We start from the raw sequence: 22,646 nt of genomic DNA, 5'->3' as shown, positions 1-22,646 counted from the left end.
GAGGTCAAGTCCAGGCTGGAAGACTCTCAGCTCAAGCTTAACATCAGGTTTTGGTGTGCAGGGTCACCACCACATACAATTTGTGCTTAACATAAAGCACCACCACACAGAAGGGACCTTCCAAAGCTTCTGGTTGTCAAAGCCCTTGGGAAACACTTAGGGCTCCACAACCTGCTGGGTGCGGAGGGTCTAGTCAAGCATGGAGACCTTGACTTTAACACAACAGGTTTAAACAAAAAAACTGTTCTGGACCCATTCTCTAGCCTTTGTTTTCCCCAGGCACCACACTGCCCTACCAAAGCAAAAGAAAGGCAGCCTCCATGTCTGTAGCAGGCATTGCAAATGAAAGCAACGGAGTAGACAGACTTGGTTTTTCCACCGCCCCCTCCCTGCCCCAGGCAGCAGCCCAGCTTATACCATGCCTCCTTCCACCAGCACACATCAGGACAGGCCTTCTAGCAACCCTTCTAACAAACCCCGAGACGAGGGTGAGGTAGCCACTGGAAATGCAGCCAGTTCCCCCACTTTAACGAAGGCAAAAGTCAAGGGAGAACATAGTTATTAAAAAGCACTTACTTGCCAGAAGAATCCGAGTTGCAACAAGCAAAAGCCAGATCTAAAATGTCTGCCTCCAAGCCAGGACAATCTGGCTACCTGACCAACACAGGCTGCTCCAGGAGGGTAGTGCAGCTCCTCTCACACAGCTGTGCAGCCCGGGCTCTTAGGGGACAGTGGCTACAGCTGGGTGGTGTGTGCAGCCTTGCGCTGCTCTCACCCCAAAGCACAACCAGCAACAGGGGCTGAGGCTCCCACTCCAGGGCACAGCAGTTAATGGGGGTTGGGTTTTTTGTGCAAGCTGCAAGACCCAGCATGAAACCTGGTTCTCAAAGTTAGCTTCCTCTGCAACTTGTCTTTGTCACATCCCTGTATTTACCAGCCAGCGCTTTTTACCATCACATGCGGAAACAGAGGCACGCTTACAAGTAAAATACTCGGCAGTGTCATGCAGCAAAGCAGCAAGACCACAAAGGATCTTACAGTCCATCCTCTTCCTCCTGATGCCAAACACTGTTAGGTCACACGCCCAACACACAAAAGGCAATAAAATAAAATTCCTCCTGCTTCTGACGAAGATGCACATAGGACTTATTTTTCACTTCGGGGGGAGGAAGGTTGGACAAAGATGATCAGGAGACATGCCTCTTGACCCTTTCCCGCTTTGTCATATTTTTTGAGTTCCCCACATTTTTCTTGCCATCTATTGACAAGGGAGCTTTTATATCCTCAAATTACTGGAAAGCACCAGCCTGATATTGTTTCCTCTAGGAGAGAGCGCACAGGCTCACAGGGTTTCAGTGAAACGCACTCAAATGTCACTGGCCAGAGGAAGCTCGCTTCACCTGCTTTCTATATGGTATCAAGGACGTATAGAAACCATGTTACGAACCCACTGAACTCACCAACCAGGCCGTTGTATTCTTCCTGTGTCAACACAAAGGCCGATTACACAGTAAAACAGAGTACTTGAAAAAGCCAGAAGGTCGGTAACTGCTGCTGCTTTCTTGTTCTGCAGAAAAAACGTTCGCTACCTGCTAATATGATACCATTCTCGGTGCCGACTGGCCAGTGGGCTAAACATTTCACAGGGAAGCTGATACAAGGAGTTTATTTCTAGAAAAAAAAAATTATATCACAAGTTAGCAGTCAGGCTACACAGTCCGCAAGGACCAAAATACTTATCCTACAACTGTTGCTATGCTGGAAAGACAGGGAACACGAGACAGAGGGATAAAACTCATGATTCACAATACCTGCTGGTAAGAAGGTCTGGCTTCTTCCAAATTCTCTGCTGGTGGGTTGGATCTCTTCAACAAAGTACACAAACACCCCATCAGCAGCCAGAGGCCCAGAGTTACTTTTTTTTTGAGCAACAACGGCTATGATGGAGTTTTCTGGGATTCATCAGGTTGGGGAAAGGAAAAACTGTGACCTATTGAACTGGTAAAGCTTGTAAGAAGCAAAAACTAAGGGAGGGAAAAGGGCAGTTGAAGAAAATTGCCTTTTACTGCACACCAGAAATATTGAGGTAAATGAATTGAACACTGGCAACATGGAGGAAAAGGGGGGAAAAATGAACCCGCAGGGATGCTTGTACTGTAAACCTCGTAAGTCACTCTGCAAGGCACATACCTCAGCAACATATTTTCCACATTTCACCAACTGCTGTTGTCCAGGCACTTTCTATTTTCAAAACCTTCTATGTATATAAAATGTACACAGGCAGGACAATACTTTTTCATCACAACCCTGCGTTCAGTCGTGTTTTCTTTTCACAAGGATTCTTGGCTTGGAGAAATGAAAAGTGCCATCTCTTAGGAAAAGCCTTTCCTTTTAAACACTTTCAAATTTGCCCTGTTTTAGCTAAACGTGACGTTCTTTGTGAACGTTAAACAGCAGAGAAACTGAGAGGGAGAGGGGGAGAGAGAGAGACACACACTCACTCCTGGGGAAGATATTCGTCCATTTAAGGAATGAGAAATCATCACATTCAGCAGCAGGTCTAAATACAGTAATATGAAGGTCCCTTTCGCTCCCCCTGAGCAGGAAAATGTCACTGTGTACCAGACACCCAAATACTCCGGAATCAAGTAAATCCCTCATTTTTAAGAAGGGAGCCAAATACTTCTGTGGAACAAAGACGGGACTGCAGTAGCTACAAATTACTTGCTGTACACCATTTCTTTCAATGGCTTCTGTACTGACATGGCAGGGTTAGACCAGTCATGGGATATGGCACAGCATTCCCTTTTGCAGATAAGACCAAGGGGCCGTGGGATATATCACACGCTCCCTTCAGCACCTCCTGCTGCTGGGGCTGGAAAGGAGCAGGATGTTGCATTCTGCACCCTGCAGAGCCTCCTGCTGGGAGGAAAGGAGCTGGAATAGCTGCATTTTGCTCACTGGATACATCCATCTCACCCTCTGCAATGTCAGAGAAAACCTAGCATTACAGTGCTGTTGGAGCGATTTATATTGTACCTTACATTGCACTTACACTGTTCGCTACACTGCCTCCTTCTGATATAACCTTGTCTGGGAGCAGTCAGATTTTCAACCATAAATGTCCTTCAGAAAACATTTTATAAGGACTTGATTTCTGTAATAGTCCCTTTTCCCTCCCTTTACCACCCTGCATGCATATTTCTCCCCAAAATAAGAGCCACAGTAACCCAATAATAGCCTGGTGTTAAATAGTGGTAAGTCATATTTATTACAATTATATACAATCGTATTTTATATTTGAAATCTATACATGATCACACAGACAAGCACACTTGCTTGGTGAGGACAGTGAGACTCAGCTGTTACAAGAATTGCTCTGCTAAGAGGCTCTGATGCAGTGAATAATATAATTGGACAACCACCATTTTACCAGCTGAGAACACAATGCTGCAAATGAGAGGTTTCAAAATTCACTGTTTTAATTTGTGTATAGCCCCAATGGGATAAAAAAAAAAAAGTTGGACTGGGCAAGAAGGGCCAGTGGTGTACGTCAGAGCTGGAACTGTTCTCTCTTCTGTAAAGACCGCTTTGCTGAAGCAGGTGCCTGTCACTGGGTAGGTGCAGGTCTCAGCTGATCACCTAAAATGGCTTTTCTCCTCATTTAGGGAGAAAAACAGGCTAAGAACCATTACAAAGATTCAGAATTAACCAACTATTTCAGCATCTGGTATCACCTCATTCATTCATTCAGGGCAGCTATAAATAAAATGTCAAAAACTGATGTGAGCTCCTTGTCTTTGGAGAAGGAAGGGTAATAATTAGGATGAGTGGGGTCAACTTCTTTTAAAGCCTCCTTTTACTGGGGAGCAATCAGTAACAAAGCCACCTGTTCTCATGGGTTTTACTGTGGCCATGACACCTGGACTTGGTCCCTAGCAAGAGGCCACTTTGATGAGCATGTGGGGTAGAAATAGTGTTCTTTGGACCCCTCAGAAATTTAGTGTTTTTAGATGCTAGGTAGTTTCAGGAATTCGAGGCTTGACATAAGGCTTGGAAGAGCCAAGACCGAGATCTGATGAGGAATTCAGGGTTAAAACTTTTTTTTTTTTTTTGGCAACAGAATATCAAGTAGTTTGAGAAATAAAACAGAGGGTTATTTTGGGAAACAGAGAACTGGTTTGGGCCTTACGTGGGGATTAAAGGCTTGTGAAATCAAAGAGCTGAGGGCAGACTGGTTTCTGAATTTGGATAGAAGGACTCTAGGATGCAGCAAAGAGGCTGACCATTTCAGGAGAGATGGTGTTTTTGTAAGAGGACTTATTCTGTAGCTGTGGTGCATGGTAAGGCGATTGGTCTTCCAGCCTAGGCAGTGACCCCAGCTCATGGGGAGAAGGTGGGTCTGGGAGGGGAGAAGAAGCCACTGCAACACTGCAAAGCCCTGTGGTGAAACAGGGCCCACCTTGTTCACTGGGCAGTCATGACCCTACTCAAGGTCAATCATGGGAGAATCACTGGAGGGGATGGTGGCACTTCTCTCCACAACATGGGAGAGGCACCGGGGACAGTGCAGGAGGCTACGGAAGATGTACAGCAGCAGTAGCAGAAGCCAGGGTGTCTTAGTCAATCTCATTCTCGTTACTGGCCCCCTCAGGTCTTCGTAGCTTTTCCACTTGCTCATTAATCTGACCATCCCCTCCTCGCCGGTCCTCAGTCTGGACACCCAGACATTCCTCCTCATCCACATGGCTAACATCATCATCCTCATCGTCCTCTTCCTCCTCTTCATTCATTTTGTTTTCCTTTTTCTCCTCCTCACCCTGCACCTCCATCCGCACTTGGCTCTTGACATCAATCACTGCCTTGTTGCCCTCCTCTGTGCTCAGCAGATGGCAGCTGACCTTTGAACCCTCAGGGCTGTGGTTCTCCTTGACTGGTGATGAGGTGGTAGACTCGTTGCTGACAGGTGAGATGTCACTGCTGCTATTATGGTTGGCAACAACAGGGTTGGAGGGCGAGCTTGGCTTCACTGGGATCTGCCATGATGGGATCTTAGGAGCTGAAGGGGAGGGAGGGAACTGCCTCCTTGGGGGAGGGGAAGAGGGGAAAAAAGGAGAGAAAGGGGCTTTTATTAAAAACACTGAGGGGTTATCAGTAGAGAGAATGGTATTTGCACTGGGGATGTCATGTAAAGCAGGACTGAAACTGCAAGTCTCCTTTGTCATAAACGAAAAAAACTAAGACCACTTCAGCCAGAATCTCAAAGTGCTTTACAAGCACCCAGTAATGGAGCCTGCACACAAGGAAAATATCACAGCTGGGAAATCTGAAGTACTAAAATGATCTGGTTTTACCAATTTCACAGAGTAAGCTAGCACTCAGGAATGCTGCCTGTGGAAAGGGGTGAGCATCCCTTTATAAAACAATCGCCAATTAATTGGTAAATTATCACTGGAGCCAGAAGTCAGACGCACCAGGTCCTTGTGCCTTAGCCAAGGAATTTCACCACCTGGCTCTCGCCTCCACTGTGATACACAGCTATTGCATGCTGGCTCATTACAGTCTAGAGCCTATCTCCAGGTCCCAGCATGCACTTTACATGTTTGGGCCAGGTCCCGGCTGCTGCAAACTGGTTCAGCTTCTCTGACATGAATGGAGTCATACAAGCTTGGACCAGCTGAGAAAGCTGGCTGCTCTGTCCTTGAGTCCTTTCCAGGTGGGCTTTAAGGATTTGGTAGAGGCAGGCTAATGCCCAGCCCTAACAGGAGAATTCAGGTACCGAACAGGACAAATATAAGTGCAGTGTGGAGTACTGGTGCCCTCAGAAAGTCATCCATCCTGAAGAGCAAAGCAAAAAAGCATGTTTGATCTAGTACTCCCCATGCATCCTTGCTTGTGTATGTGAAAAGTGGGAGTATAAAGAGGTATCATATCAAGCTCTGAAAGAGATGCTGTGTGGCAGGGAGTTCTCATGCCCCTCAGGTGAGCTGGCTAGTGCCATGGACAAGACCAGAGCAGACGAAAGCTGGCTGCTCTCCTACAGTGAGCACTCAAACACAGCAGATTACATTTTCTTAGACTGCTCTCACCTCCCTCTCCCTGCTGCCACCACCAGCCACCAAAGACCTCTGCTGATCTAACCTCCATCTCCTGTGAGAGCAAGAAGCTAGTGTCTGCATTATTTAACCAGTATCATAAACGCAATCAACAAATTCAATCTGGAGACTTTCCTGGCTCTGGTGTTGCTGCTGCCTCCTCACTGCAGAAACATTTGCCCTTTTTTGTAAAAAAAAAAAAAAAAAAAAGTTTTCTTTTTTCCAAAAAGCACTTATCCTCCAGCTGCAACTTTCCCATTGCTGAAGAGGTGTCATTAACTAACGCTCTCTCCCCAGCAGTGATGCTAGTACGACCCAACTTAGCAGACAGCAACTTAATACGTGTCCTCGATCCTCCAAAGCTTTCTACTGTGACTCCTGGGAGGAATGGGAGGTGTAGCAAGAATTTAAAAGGATATTAAAGTCAATACACTTTTCAGACTTCTGAAAAGCCCACTTTCTGAGATCCAGAACATGTTTAGTCCAATCTTACACTGATCTTTGAAGTCCATCTCTTAGGAAACAGATGACTTGAAAAAACAGTTACATGTAGAAGGAGGCAAGGGAGTCATATGAGAGTGAAAGATCAATAGCTGAAAAGCTAGATAAACTCTTAAGTAATGTACTTGGAAAAAAAGAATTTCCTCAAGAACTGAGATCTAATCCCTGCTCTCATGACTGTACCACAGGCTGGGATTTATATGGGATTTATATCACCTCATTTCAGGTATCTACTACATTGTAAGACGTCTATACCAGAGCTAGTTAATAGAGAGAAACAGGCTCTGCTGAAGTACAGTTCTTTTCATCCTGGTTATGCCCTAACCATGAACAGGTCAGCTGAACTGTATCCAGAAGTGACTCTCTCTGTAACAGCATGCAGCTGCAGCTGCAGTCAATACCTCAACCTAGGTGAGAGGCATCCTAACTGTGGTGGGAATTCCTCTATCCTAAACAAAAAGGAAAAATCTTACTAATTACCCAAAGCGCTCTGTGATTTAAGGCAAGTTTGAAAAGCATTTTGAGACCTGCAAATCAAAAGTGATAGTAGAGTGCAAAGTGGTATTATTAAAATAGCAATAACAGGATATAGAGCTAGTTCCTGTTGGAAATGCCTTTCCTCTCCATGATTGAGAGAATACCACACAGCAACCCTTTCCCCACACAATAATCTGCTCACATATTCCATCCATACCGGTTCAGGAGAAGTCCTTTTAACGAGTAGATCTCAGATTTCAATTCATTAATATTCTGTGACTCCAGAATCCAGTTAGTGGATGTTGTGGCCTAGAACATGAAAAAGAAGACATAAAGATCAAAGTATGAACTGGGAGATAGTTCGCAAATGTCACTTTTTTCTGTTATCCTCCCTCTCCTCCTATCTGGGAATCTTGAGCCCTGGGCGTAATATACATAAGCTCTATCATTTAAAATCTCTCAGATCTGAACAAAACAACCTCCACAATAAGGAAGGACCTGAATGGATCCCCACAATGATCAGAAATAATAATTGTGTCAAGTTGCTAAGACTATTCAAATATTTACTTTCTGTTTGGGGGACTAATTAACCTTGTCTCCAACATACCATGCACAACCATTGCTGAAGCTGCTCAAGGGGACCTTTCTTTTTCCGTTAGGAGAAGACCAGCACTTAGGAGAATTCAGATGAAGCTAGGTCTACATTGGATGTTTTCCACTAACGTATCAGAGAACAATACACAAAGAGGTAAACCAAATCGTTTGACACTGACCTAATGAATGATTTCTAGAGAAGAACTAGGACTAGGACCCTGAAAGGCAGTGGGAGTTGCACTGAATCATGTCCTTCACTCTCTCCCGTGAATGCACTTAGCTGAGGCAACAGATTCAAATACTATATATTAACAACAATTTTAAAACCATTTGTTCATTTCTCCTAAATCATGAAATAAAGAATTGATTATCTGCACTCTGTGGTGTTGAGAGGTGGGCTGATAAATTGATGCTTGAAAGTAGCAAAAATTTTCCCTACTAGATCTGAAGAATTAGAGCTATGCTTGAGTTACCAGATTTTATCTCCAGGAAGCAGCTGGACTAGGCCCTGTCTCTTGGATATTTCAAGGCAATGAATGCCATTTGGTGGGGAAAGATGATAAGTAACTCATGGAAGCCTGGTATAGCTGCTGTCAGCACTGCATCAGAATTGCTATGGGATATGAGGCAGAAATTAGAGTAAGGTGACAACTGAGGAGAACATGCTGCAGATAACACTTTTGGCAATCTTTCTTTTAACTCTTTTGGGAACTTGAGAAATGGGAGGAACATTCTGAAAGACAGATCATGGCCTACGGTTACCCCATCCTATCTCTCTAGCAACTCCTGTAGTGATGGGGGGAGTATGGGACCAAAGGACACTCATGTCTAGCACTTCCCATAGTGATTTCTGCTAAAAGCCATTAGGAATGAACCCATTTGTGAGCATCGCTCCAGAGATACTCCTGATAAATCCCCTGACAAAGGAAGCCAGCACTGGAAAAACACAGAACTCCTCAGCAGTTCCTACTAGATGTAGCCAAAACTGGATGTTCCTACTTATGCTTTAAACAGACTTTAGCTAGTGCTGAGTAACCCTGAACACCTTCACAGCCAGCACTCCTCACAGTGACTTCTGGGCAGTGAACCCAGTGAGCTGGGAGAGGCTCAGTCTGTAGTAGCTGTGATATACACAGATGCGTTCCCTTGGGATTCACACTCCCAGCCCTCAGACAGCAAGAATCCAGGAGCCACTGTTCTGGCTTTCCAAGACCTTGAAAGCTACAGCAGCACATTAACGAGGGAGTGATTTCCACTCACTGGCCTGCAAAGGACTCAAATTTCCAAAACACATATGGTGCCAGATGCCTAGGATTTAGAAATAAAATCTGACATCTGGGGCTTTTTAGCCAGTCTCTTTAAAAAACAGTTGTAGAAAATTCAAGCCTTGAATTTTTATGTACGTTTTTTAATTACTTAAAGTCCCTCTTTTTAATTTTTTACAGCATGCCAGTAGGAGTTTGAAAAGCAGATATAAAAACTTACATTACAGCTGAGAAAACACAGCTTTTATTCTTTGGTTTGTGGGGTTGCCCAAGTTTTTCTTTGTACACATGAGGTTTAGATATCATAACAATGTGTGCTACCATTTCAGTGCAGGGGGTAGAGAGGGAGGAGGAAAAACTTCTTCAAGACTCTCTAAACCACCAAGACTCTTATGCCCTTTTTCCTTCTTAAAGCTCAACATGTGGTCTTAATCTTAACACTTAAGACCTGAAAACAGTTTTCCAATTTCCGGACTGGCTCCAGGCCACTGACAGGCCACAGTTCCCAAGGAAAATTGAAGTAGAGTGTTGTGACCATAAACTGGCTTTCATAGCTGGGTTTACAGCTGTGCCACTGAGGGATTCCTACTGTACAGTGTGCACACCACATAGTCAGCTGTGGCCCACCAGTTACACACCATCAAAGGGTTTGTATGAGATTAAAGTATAGAAAAGGGGAGAAGACAACTGTTCATGCTATAGGTAAAAGACTGTAAGCATCATCTAAGGGATTTCACAGTAAAAAGAAAAATCTCTCCCTGTACAGAGAATGCTGGGCCCTGAATAATAACAATTTTGTGAGTGAAAGGAAGACTTCGCCTCTACGTGACTGGTTCAAATCCATCCCACCTCACACATAACCAACACTTGCTAGCTGATAGAATGCTTAGGCCATTGGCTGCAAAGTACTCTGGAGATGAAAAGCACTAATTCTCATTGCCAGAAAGAAAATAAATTCTGGTTAAACGTGGTTACCTGTAGTTACACATGTAACAACACAAACTAGTCAGAAGCCATGGTTTTATTGCCAGGGTCAAGTCAGGAGTCAAGGGGAATGGGCCACTGTGCATCACTAATGTTACACTGAGATGACCAAAACCACTGAAACATGAAAGCAAACAGTAAGAATGTTCAGCCATTCCCTGTCCTGGATCCGAACAAGTGACTTAAATACAGTACTTCAAGTGTGTGCTTGGCGGAACAGGATTAAGGCATTGTTTCAACAATGTACGAGGGTACAGGCGAAATATAAACATGTAAAATTACATATTACACACCAATAAAACCTCTGCACAACTGGCCTTTATGTCTTTTGTCAGTGGACTAACAGCACAATTATTTCACCTCAAATGAAATGCAGAAGATACAGAGCTGAGAACAAGTCTGAGGCCTCAGAGACCCAGGCTGCATACAAAGCCATACAGCAAAGCCCTCACGGAAGTTAGATACATTTCACTGAGTACCCAATTAATATCCAGTGCTTTAAACAGACTGCCTAAGGAGAAGTCAGTTGCAGAGAAACTGGCTGGGAATATGACAGAGCTGAAGGCTGGATTGTGAACCCAATCAGGTGCTTTCCATGTGCCCACAAAAGAAGCCATGCATGTTCTGAAGAAGATGGTGATGTTCTAAAGGTGAAGAGTTGGAAATGGATACCTTAGAAGCAGCCAGTTCTTGGGTGAGCTCCTGGATTTTCTGTTGTTGCTGGATTAGCAGTTCCTGGACAGCTGCTAAAGTTGTCTGTAACTGAGTCACTGTGAGGGAAAAAGCAGGAGAGTGTTAAACTGAGATGCAGGCGCACATACGCACTCACACACGTCCTTCCTGCTGTCTAGCTACAAAGATGCCTCTATTCCTACTATATTTAATTTATCTACGCCCGCCTGCTCACTTTAATCCATATGATTTATCTGCACTATGGGTAATCTACCTGCACTGCATCTAACCTCCAGTATTTCTAGTTTATCTTTCCATTGTATAGATGTCTATAGCCCACAGTATATCCGTCCAAAACCTCTCCCTTCTAATTATATTGGTTTATGATTTGTACATCTCCCTGAACTTATACAATGTTTGTGTCATTTATCTATCTTGGGCCTCACACAGGCAAATACTGGGGCTAGCTCCAGTCTGGGAAGAGGCTGGTCTCACGATTGACCTTAGGGTATCATGAGAAATGAAAGATACTTTTCTGCTCACCCTCCACTAAAAAGTGTAATTAGCATCCTCCTGCTCTCAACCCACCACCTCCTTCAACCCAACATCTTTAACAAATTTACTGCTGAAAATTGTACTTTTTTTCCATCCCACCAACTGAATATACTTTACGCTTTTCCCTTTTTATTTCAAGAGAACACCCTGTATTCCCTTCCTACACCCCAGCAAACACTGAAGAACTTCTGCTAGACTCCAACTCCAGCTGCAGGAGAACTTTTTCTACTTTGGTGCTTTATCCAAAGCTTCCAGGCAGTAAACAAGCCAATAAAATAAATAAATAAATAAAACCCTCTATTGGTGTGACAGGTAACAGCTAATCCAGACCATCATTAGGGCATCGGGTAATGAACAGACACCCTATAGAGTCAATAACAGAGAAGGTGGCTAAGGTCAGGGAGGCACAGTAATTACAGACTCTCCTGACCCTTCCTCAGATTTTCAGATGGAAGGTGGGGGGAAAACACAAAAAAAAAAGCCCCTGAAAACATCAGAGAAGCAGAAATTAAAAATGAACTTTACAGCCCTCCGAAAGGCTGTCATTTTATTCCCCTTATTAATATTCTGAGGTTGGGAGCCTTTCCGTAAAAACATAATTAATTGAGGCCGCGCCGACAGTAAACAAGCAATTTCAAATTAAACCGAAATGACGGCGGCTTCATTTGCAAATGTGAACAGATTCTCAGAGCAGATAAATGAAGTCACCATATAAAGTGGAGATGGAGGGAAAGAAAAGGGTGGGGGTCTTGGCAGAATGGAAGATACAGGGAGAAAGGCTTTGAGGGGTGAATTGATAGAGTCATTAATCTTTACCTGTCTGTGTCACACTGCCACTCATCTCAGAAATGTTTGACTCAATCCTCTGAAGTTGTTTCCTGTCTTCTTTGCCTCCCATGATGAGAGGAAGCAGGTATTTCTGCACGGAGTACAGAAACTTTTTTAGGAAATAGGGATATGCAAAGTGGTCTTCCTAATCTACCTGAAACATCCTCAAAGCCCACCACCCAAACCTCAGCCTTTATCACAGAGCCAGTGATCATTTATCCACACACCTGGCTGGGAAAAGGAATTCCCTCTATAGTAGGCGTTAAATGAAGTTGCAGAAGAGAAGATATGAGTTCTGTGGCTACATTTTTGGGGGTGCTAAAAGCCAGTTCCTGACTCCATTTAAGGTTTCCTGGGACAGCTCTCAGTCCAGAGAAACATCCATCACATACAGAGTACAATTTCAGATCTTACACTCTTGAATGCGAACATACTGATGTGTCACATCTGAGCCACAAGGCAAGAAATGCAGAAGTGGAAAGAAGAGGAGAAAAGCTCAGGAAAGGCCAGAGCAGAATGAGAGGTATTATAAAATGTTTTGAACGTTGGCAGGGGAAGGGCTACAAGTTACAGGGGGAAAAGCAGAGACCTGGAACACAGGCAAGAGAACTAAGGAACCAGGGCTAAAGGAAGTGAGAAACAAGCTGGTACAGGACGGGAGGCAGTTCAGTGACGCTGTACACAGCCACGAAATCTACCTCTGTCTGCCCTTGCAGAGGATGGACTGGATCTAATAGGTCACAACTCTCCTCTAACTACCGTGGATCCTTCTGCAGCACCGCTCCCATGAACTGAATATGCACTATAACAAGGGCACGTCCAAGCAAAACATGGCAGGTGAAAAAAACATGAGCGAAAGACAGTCTAGGATGTGGAAACAGCCTTGATAGTGCCTATAATTTTTTTTAATCCAGGCTTTTGATGCACACACCCTGACTACTGGGGCATACATACAGGATGGTTTCTGAGACTGAGTTGATTATGCAAACTGACATGTGTCGGACAGCCTTCTTTTACACTTAATAGCACTGGTTTAAGATTTCATTGTCCCCATACACAGCTCTTACACTCACAAAGCACATGTACATGTTTACACTCAGACATTCTGAAAAGCAAATAGCTTTCGATGACTTTCACAAACAGTTCTCTCTTAATCTTCACAGAACACACATGGACAACTATGTTTTATCCTAGCTTTCACATAAAAAACACTATTTGCAAACTCCTTCAAAATCCCATGTAGGGTAGAGGGAATTTATCAATCTCCAAAGATTTCTTACTCCTATAAAAGAATATGGGTCTCTGCTATGCACACAATATGCCTTACAAGGTTTGGATAGACAGCAGAGCAAGATCTGCTAACAAAGAATATAGCAGTAGGATATATTAACAGCATCAGTGACATTATGCCAGAAAATTTAGGTAAATCTTCAATATGTGTTGGATATGTGTCATTTAGTGACAGCAATGTGTTCAGGTCTGCAAGGCCCAGCAGCTGTTGTCTTAACATCTCTCTGGGCACTTATCTGCCCTACCATTCTTTGCAAGAATGAAAAGAGCAGTATGGCTGGCATCACTACTTTAACATAAAAACATAGGGACAATGTATCTCAAAAAAAAGCCATTCTCTTAGATCATGTAACTTTACTTGCATAGATAGAACATGTTGCTTAATCTGGCCTCTCTCTCTTCACCTGAGACCCAGAAAATTCATTATAAAACAGGATAAGAAAAGTAGTTTTAAAATAGAAAGCCAACGCTTTTATTTGTAAAATAGGTTTTACTAAATAAGGCAGTAATAGTTAATTAAAGAACAAACATTAAAACCATCGACCTCTCATTAAGTCTTCATCTCTGTCCCTTTTTAAAAAAATAAAACACAACTTCTACTGGACCAAAGCACTTTATACTCTGCTGTGTTGACCTGACCCACTTATGTCTTTCTGTGTAGCCACAGAATATGACTGTTTACCGGAGACATTATCTAAAGTCACTTGCCTCATTGCTGGAAAGCAACTCCGGACTGAAAGAATATGTTCAATTGGAGAAACATTGCACACGCTTGCTCTGCATTGTTCTAAGCGCACTAGAGTGGAGTAGAACTACAGGATGTATGGCAGACCTGGAAATTAACACCTTCTCTTCAATGTTCTGGTCAGTCAAAGAAGATTCTTTCCTACCCATGGTACAGGATCACCAGTGGACAAATCCCTTTATTGAACTGCGCTTAGTTTCCCCAACCTAATACATATATATATATACACACACAATGAAAATGACCTTGTTTCTAGTGGTTTGAGATCCACTGCTAAAATCTAGTTTTGTTTGCTTGCAACTTTTTGACTCTGCGTTTTCACGTTAAGTGCCTACATTTCTCAAATATACCAATGGAAGTGCCAGTAAGAACAGAGATGCTTCACCAACTTGGAACCAACATGATCATTTGGACACAAGCGGCATACTCTCAGAGTACAGTATAACAGTAGTGAGGGACATATTACCTTGTAGAGCTGGTGGAATCCAAAGGCAATTCCTGCCATTATGATAGCCAAAGCCCCATAATCTCGCCATCTGGAGGCAGGTGGACCTAAAGGCCAAAATCAAGAAATAATCACAGTCAGAACTGCAGGTGACAACATCTTCATACACCCATTTTATCAGAGAAAAGAGCAATGAATAATGCCAGTCCTGCTGTTTCTTAGCAGGCATAGATTTACTGAACAGGTGGCATTAAGATGCTGGGAGTCCCTCGCGTACAGTGTGCAGGCCCTAGGACATTGAAACATCTGTCCAGACCTCTAGCACTGACACTGGCACACCTTGCACAAGGTGTTGAAGGGAGGCAAATCACAGGAGCAATTAAAAAAGTTCCATCAAGCTGTTTTGCCCTACTCTTTCCTTGCAGGGGGCACTCTGAACCCTACTGCACTTTTCCCAGATAACTATCTGTGGTGTTAGTGCTAGCTAAGGTTAACTCATTACTTGGATACCAATTGTTCTTTACTATCATAATCCTTGAAAACAGGGAGAGAGTCAGAGACCCAGAAGAATGCAGAAAAAAAGGAAAAAGGAAGTGTTTTGAGAAAAGACAAATCAGGGCAACAAGTGGGTTTATGAACACTGTGTCAGCAATTATGGACCATTTCAACAAGGAAGGATCCAGTGTCTTTCAAGCCTGAATTATAAATAGGGACCAAAGCACACATAAACAGCAGAGAGAAAATATGCAATTAAGTATCTACAGAGAGAGGTAAAGAAGCAGATAAAAGCTTGAGATATTTAACAGACACTTCTGCACAGAAGCTTAGAGATCCCACAGAGCAAAATAAAGATACGGTACGCTCTGCTCCTTCAGGCAGGATCCAAAGACACCTGTAGTTTTCCACCAGCTTCATCCTTTCACCTCCCTCGCAGTTCCCTCAACAAATCTTGTACTGCCCCCAGTTTTCTTTAATAATAAAGAGGATGCAGAGTGATCTTTCCTAAAGTTCAGTGGCAGGATGTGGGCAGAACTGATGAGGTGGAGGCCGGTGTACAGTCTCCAAACAGACAGAACCAAATCTACATGTGACCTACAATGTCTCAGAAATACATTCTGCTCTCCAACGTTTCAGTTTAGACTTTCAAAGGGAGGCTTAACTGGCTGAAATGGCTGGATGCTTGTCTCCTTTCTGCTTTGCTCAACTATTGTCATTTTTCCTGTTGCTGAGATCTTCTACAGGCATTTCACTGCAAAAGTCACTCCGAATCTCAGCCCTCAGGCTCAACAGACAGGCACTGACTCTCAAACGCTGGCAGTCATAGCTTCTTGCTACATTTTAGGACACAGATCCTCAAATTATCCACTGGCTAGAAATCTGAACAAATTAAAGCAGCTCTGTCAGAATTGGTGAATAGTGTCACCAGCAGTATTTTGGGTTGCTGCAGTTGCAGTTTTGGAGCTTAGGCACATGATCAAATTATCATAACTTTTTAACTTAATGAGTTAACACACGTCAGCTAAGCTGCAGTAACTGGCTGTGTACATGTCAGGATTTAAAATGATCTCTGGCTAATCTTGCTGCAAACCCCAGTCATCCCTCCCACTTTCCCCTCATTACTCTGCTCCCACTGCCATTTCTAGTATCTGAAGTCTCTTGGTTGTCCAATTCTCTGCCCTGAACTTCGGACTAAAAATATCCTTCTACGACAATGCAACACATTCCAGGCTGAACTGCCTATTGTAAAGGGTTAATTAATCTCAGAGGGTCTGTGGGTCCAACTGCGCAGTGTCCACGGCAGTCCTTGACCAGCTGTCCCTAACTACCTCCCAGCTGCGGTGACCTCTGAGTAAAAAGACGAGACACCTGTAGGACCCCATCCGCTTTGCCCTTTCACCTCACTCATCTCTCCCTCCATGCCCGTAATGCTTGAGCTAAGCACATTTTATTGCCCCCTGGTTTTCATTATTAATGAAAAGGGACCAGAATGATCTTCCCTAAAGTTCAGAGAGTCTATAAAGACAAGAAGCTGAAATGCCATTTTACTCATTTTAGAGATGTGTGAAATAATTCTGTCTTGTGGCAAAAAAAAAAGTGAGGCGGTTGGAGAGGAAAAGCGAGTGAGTGAGGGACACAGTAAAGGCTCTGCATTGACCACATCAACTTTACAATATTATGAAGAATGTCACAGCTCTGCCTAAAATCCACATTCAGTCGTCTTCTTCCTCTGCAGTACTCTACTCTAAAATGTGGGGTGGAGAGAGGGTTAGAAGTTTCTCAGCTGTAACCTCAGTGCTCACACTGATTTCTCTGCATATCCTCAACTTCCCCACTTGTAGAACTGGAATAAAATTCAGAGAACGTGAAAAAGCATTCAGAGAAAGTGAAAAAGCACTAACAGCCCAGTAACTCTTCAGTTTAGGCACTGGGGAAGTAACAAGCCAAAAGGAGCTGAGGAAAGAAAATAAAAAAAGAGTTTGGATTCTAGTTACCATTTTTAATTCTAAGAGAAAACAGTCTGTATTCTACAGCCTCCCACATAATGAAGACATGGGGTGGGAGAAGAAGATCCAAATGGCAAGAAAAACAGTCACTGGAGATGACTTGTAAGCAGGTGTAAAATCTGCACAAAACTCCATAAATGGAGACCATAAATACCATGGGGAAGAACACAGACAATACTTGGATGATAAGCATGCAGCTTTGCACACCTAGCTCAGAAACTCCCCTGAGTTTGCTTGTAATTATGGGGGTTAGAAAGGTAAAAAAAATATAAACCCAATTAATCATTTAAATATTTAAAGTCAGATTTTTGTCCTCACTCCTGGATTAGTATATTTCATAACGCCAACAGCAGACAGCCCTGGTTTTTTACTGGGGGTTCATTTTAGAGCATGTTTAAACTAGTCAGATTGAGTGATGCTTCCAGCAACTAATCGCATGTCAAATAAAAGATATTTTATGTAATAAATTACTGCTACAAGTAATTCAAATGTCATTTATCAGTTTTATTATCAGTCAGGCAAAGTCTTGTTTCTCTATATTAATCAAATTCAAGCTTTTTTTAAGCTTTTTTTTTTTTTTTAAGCCGTTTTGACACCTCTTGGCAAAAGTACAAACTGGAGGGAAGGAATTACTCCTCCAGAACAGGAGGAGAAATAGTAGAGATGGTATTGAGCTAAAATACAATGTCTACAAACTTAACTTAATTCTTGTCTCTTCCTCCCAAAAATTATTATTGTTCCTTTAAAACCAAACCCAGGAGGAGTTCGGCATACAAGAACTACACTACTCTGAAGGCTTAAAAATATGCTTCTTTCTCCTTAACTCTTAAAGAATAAGAAAGTACTTACATGGGTAACAGCTATTTCCAACAAAACATTAGAACATTAAGTAATACCTACACTAGCAGTTCAATTTGTACAAAAGGAAGTATTTAAGTGGTATGAATTATTTCCTGCAACTTTAAAAATTAGAACAGACTGTGTTGAGAACAGCAGGAGATCAAGCAAGTAAATCCAAAAGGTGTGCATAGGGTTTATTGCTCTGACTCACAAGAGTGGACATCTTACGCTGGAGCTGCTGGCAAGATCACCAACTTGGCTGTTGGTGCTGAGTGAACTCTTGGGATGGTTCTGAAGCCACCCTGAACTTCTGTACTCGTAACCCACAGTTTTAACATAATTTTTAAACATGAAGGAGCAACACCTTGTGGGGAGGGGGGACAGAGAGAAATGAGGTTTCTTAAGACAGTAGCCACTGCTTTTCAGCACAGTACCCTCCTCAACTGTTTCTCCTGTTTGCTCTGTCAGGGGGGTAATTCTTTCTCTCTGGTTTTGTGATTTTGTGTAGAGGTGTCAAAACTACTCAAAAAAAAACTTTAAAAGAACCAGTATCAGGCACAAAGTGGTTCACAGTCTTCAAGACCTAAACTCAAGCAGATCATATGCCTCTTCTCTAGAAACTCAGATGTCTTCTTTGGGGAAAGGAAATATAGCTCATAATCTTTTTTGATATAAGCTCTTCCAATATAAGTTGTTCCCATCAACGAGTCAACTTATACATTCAGCAGTCTACCTATCTCATTAGTCCTTTAGATATACTTTTGAACTTCAAACGCTAAAGCATTCCAACAATAGCATCATGAATACTCTGTAAGAAGGCAAGCATAACAGATAAGACAAAAAAAGTAGTATCTATCTTTCTCTGTACATGACAACCCCTGACAAATCTGTGAAAGATAAATTGACTTCGTAAACTAACAGAAACAACTGTCCTGGAGCAGATTTGGACCAATTCAGAAATGTTCATTACAGGATTAGCATCTAGCTGATGAAATAACCTACAGCAAACAAGGCACCTTGAAAGAGCACTGAGTCACTGCACAGCCTCATCCATCAGCTCTAGAGAAATTCACGTCTTCTTTTTGCAGTTCTGATACCATGGAAAGCACTTAACAGGAAGACACAAAGATGGATCCATCATTAACACCACCAGTACTACACCAGTCAAGGACTAGAATGGGGCACAGCTGACACCTAATCAAAACAAATATTCTGGTCAAATGAACATTATGTGTATTTAGTTATTTATTATTTCTATACATCCATTTAAGGATTAAGCTTAAATAGAAGGTCTACAAAGAATGGCCAGAGAGGGGAGGAACAATACCTACTGAACCTATTGTCAACCATTTCCCTGATTTTGAGGGTTGCTAAAAGAGACTGGCTCACAGGCAAAAGCTTTTGGCTCAAATTACTTAAAAAGCACCAATCAGATCATAAAGCCAGAGCACCAGTTTACAATTATGACCCTACAAAAGCTTTACTTTGGTGGAATTTTTATTCACCTTTGGTTTCTGAGCATTACGGAATGATACTTTCAGACTTCTATTTGGAGTTGCTACAGGGAACATTTTGATGTTTAAATATTAGTTAAGATTCTTACCTAGTAGGAAGAAATTGGGAGCTGGTGCTTTGAGGAAAGCCAAAACAGTAAAAGGGAAAAAAAAACCAAATAGTGATAAAGCCACAAGGGTTAATAATGATGACAATGTTTCCCAGTTTGAATTGCATACTTCTTTCCTGCCTACTCATATTAGCGGAACACTATAAAATAAAGGCAGACTAACTCTTCCAATATTGGGTTGTGATAAGAACTGAATGAGCAACGGATAGCACTAAGAGGGATCTAGCCCTGCTTCTTCAGCAAGACAGCAGATTTTGCTTTTTTGGCATTTTCTGTGAACTACAGCAGACAGGTATTAGTCCAGGAGACAGAATTCAGTCCTGGAGTTCACCAGCATAACCAACACAATAGTCAGAAATATTCCAGTTCTGAGCCCAAATACCTCGCAAATGTTTTTCTTTCCAAACTGTGCCAAACCAGAGTATTTAACAACTCAGAAAGCAAGTCTAGTATTGTCTCTAGCAATAGCCAAAACTATGCCATAAACTCATAAACACAGCCCTAAGCGGACTGTTACATCCGTCAATATCTGACCCAGAACTCTTTAGGAGCAGTATCAAAATCCTATTCTTAATACTTGGCAGGTAAGTGAAGTGCTTTTCAAACTGCCAGACACACATGTGAGCTAAACAGCTTCTTTTGATGGATTTTTAATGGTGTGTACTTTGGTTTTTATTGTTTGGAGCTTAGATACTTTTTTGCGAGGTTTGTTTTAAAATGCAAATATATATGTAAATTTTGAGTCTACACAGATTATGTTGGGACTTTAAAAATTCTTTGAGAGTGTACTTTGTACACAAAATCATACAATCATATCCACACAGTCTACACAGAATTTCTGCTGTCACCCCTCAGATTATTTAACTTTGAAAAGAGAAAGCTTGTTAAAATTAAGGATCCTTATTAACTGTTTATTATTATTTGTAACCTGATAGCATCCTAAAACTAGTTCGTACTGGGGGTCCACTGTGCCAGACCTTAAACTCACAGACAGGAAGTCACAGACTAAGTTCTGAAGACCTTATATTCAAGCTTGATGTTCGTGCTGGAAATACAGGCATTAACTGTCAAGAGTTCAAGAAGCATTTGGATGATGCTCTTAGTCATATGGTTTAGTTTTAGATAGTCCTGTGAGGAGCAGGGAGTTGGACTCAATCCTTATGGGTCCCTTCCAGCTTGAGATATTCTATGATTCTATGAACTGATCGGTTGCCTGACAAGTTAAGAAAATAAGTCCTCTAACTAAAATACAAAACTTCATGATGCTGTCCAGTGGTTTACTGAACAGAGTTCACTGTTGCAATAACTAAAGATGTAATAGTGTTGCACTTTTATAGCACCTTCTATCCAACAATTTATCAGCTCTATTTTATATTAATGATAGAAATATTAGAAAACCCTACTGAAGGGAAGCATGACCTTAAGCTTTAGAAAGTAAGACTGAGTCCTATGTTGACTAAATGCTTTTTTTCGAGTCCATATAGTGGGTCAGAATCTAATTTGTATTGACTATACACCTCCAGGTCAAGAGGTGTCACAGGCTAGCATATATGATGTTTGTTTGTAGACGATGATCAATTGTATCTCATTTTCCACGTGTAATATGATCTTGTCACAGGCATCAACAACTGTGAAGTGTATCAGAGTAACATTTGGTGTCCAATTCTGACAGACAGTATGGTATTAGTTGAACTGAAATCTAGGATCTGGCACAGAAATCTGTGAAACCACTGCAGAAATCTCTGCAGAAAGCAACAAGACCAGATGTTTTTCAAAGTGTTACTTACTATACACCACAGGGTGAGAGGGCTGAGTTGGCACCAGCTGCGTAGAAGGACCTGGGGACTGTGGCTCATCCGTGCTCGTGCCCGACTGCTGGAAAGCCAGGTCAATTTCTTCATCTGTCAGGCCTGGGGGAGCAGAGGAAATGAAATCAGTTTAGCACCTTTACCCACTTGATGCACGCATAATTAAATTCTCAAGCCAGGCAGAACCCTTTCAAGCTGCAAAGAATTTTGGCACTGACTTGAGCAGTAATGCCTCCCCAATTTTGGATTCACTGGAATGTCTCCCTCTCTCTTTCTCTGTTGCAATTTAACCTTAAGCGACAGAATATTAGCCTCAACGCTGCTTCCAAATGTGGCTCATTCAATTTCCTTAATTTATCCTTGAGTTTATTGCTGCTTTTGAAGTAGCTTTCTATTGCAATTCTCCATTCTTCCCCCAAAAAAAAGATACCATCAACTGCAAATGTGGCTCATTTTAATCTGTAATGGTGTGAAAAAAAAAAAGAGGGGAAAAAACTAACAATAATGCATGAAAACAGACAGGGAAACAAAAAACTAATTATTGGGTTAGACGACTAATTAGTCTAGATCGTTTCCGAAGACGGGAATAATTTGCTTTATTTTATGACAAATGCAGAAATAAAAAGAAAAAAATCAGGACTGACTGTGATTAGTATGAATGGGACACAGAATGTAAGGAGGAAATAAAACTATAACAAAACAGATCAAAACAAGGCCAAGCCCAAACTTTCAGCTTAGCGTTGCCCCGGCCTATTGCTGCATGATTAGATTGCCCTAGGGCAGCCTGGTTTTTATTTCACGCAGAGCTGCAGTAACACTGCACACATGGTACATGTTGGTGCAGTCACTCCTGCCATCAGGAAATGCCAGGATGACCATCTGTAATTGGCCACAACATATGGAAAGGATTTGGCCAGCAAGGGGCAAAGAAAAGCAGCTAAAGGATTCATGATGACCCGCATCTGTGAAGAAGGAAGCACAGCTGGATTATTTTTTCCAACAGTAGAAAACATCCTTTAGAAAAAGAATTTAGCACTCAGATGGCAACCACGATGTGGGGCCTGGACAGCTGTGTATTATTTGTTATGTTTTCTCCCGCACAGAAGCAGATAGAAAGCCAGTGTCCCTGCTATGAGGAACGTGCGAAGTGATCCAAGACCTTTTACTATCCACGCAGCATGTATGCAAAAACATTCAGAAAGGTTGGAAGTGAGAATATAGATTTAAGGAAAGAGCTTTAGAAGAGAAGAGGCAGACCACTTGATTCTCACACAGCTGTTTAGGGCCTGAGCACAGTGAGGAAAATGGCATGAATATGGCAGCAGTGGGACAAAACTGGGGGAATACTTTTTCTCCATCACCTCCACTCGAGATCCATAAAGTATTGCTGGTAGATGAAATTCCTGAACTTAATCCTTT

At 42.3% G+C, this 22,646-nt stretch overlaps 1 protein-coding gene across 1 annotated transcript in view; it reads right to left on the bottom strand.

The window, feature by feature from the left end:
• Positions 1-3,237: 3,237 nt before the first annotated feature.
• The window catches only part of PEX14 (peroxisomal biogenesis factor 14), a 78,287-nt gene continuing 58,878 nt past the window's right edge, over positions 3,238-22,646 (bottom strand). The window contains exons 4-9 of the mRNA XM_064470285.1: positions 21,207-21,329; positions 14,473-14,558; positions 11,960-12,062; positions 10,589-10,686; positions 7,291-7,382; positions 3,238-5,085 (exon numbers count right to left, since the gene is read on the bottom strand). Of these exons, the coding sequence (XP_064326355.1) occupies positions 4,620-5,085; positions 7,291-7,382; positions 10,589-10,686; positions 11,960-12,062; positions 14,473-14,558; positions 21,207-21,329 (968 nt within the window). The 3' untranslated portion in view covers positions 3,238-4,619. The remainder of the gene's footprint in view (positions 5,086-7,290; positions 7,383-10,588; positions 10,687-11,959; positions 12,063-14,472; positions 14,559-21,206; positions 21,330-22,646) is intronic.

The sequence above is a fragment of the Phalacrocorax carbo genome, chromosome 20 (genome assembly GCF_963921805.1).
Source record: "Phalacrocorax carbo chromosome 20, bPhaCar2.1, whole genome shotgun sequence".
Taxonomy (NCBI): Eukaryota; Metazoa; Chordata; class Aves; order Suliformes; family Phalacrocoracidae; genus Phalacrocorax; species Phalacrocorax carbo.
This window is presented reverse-complemented; position numbering and strand designations above follow the sequence as displayed.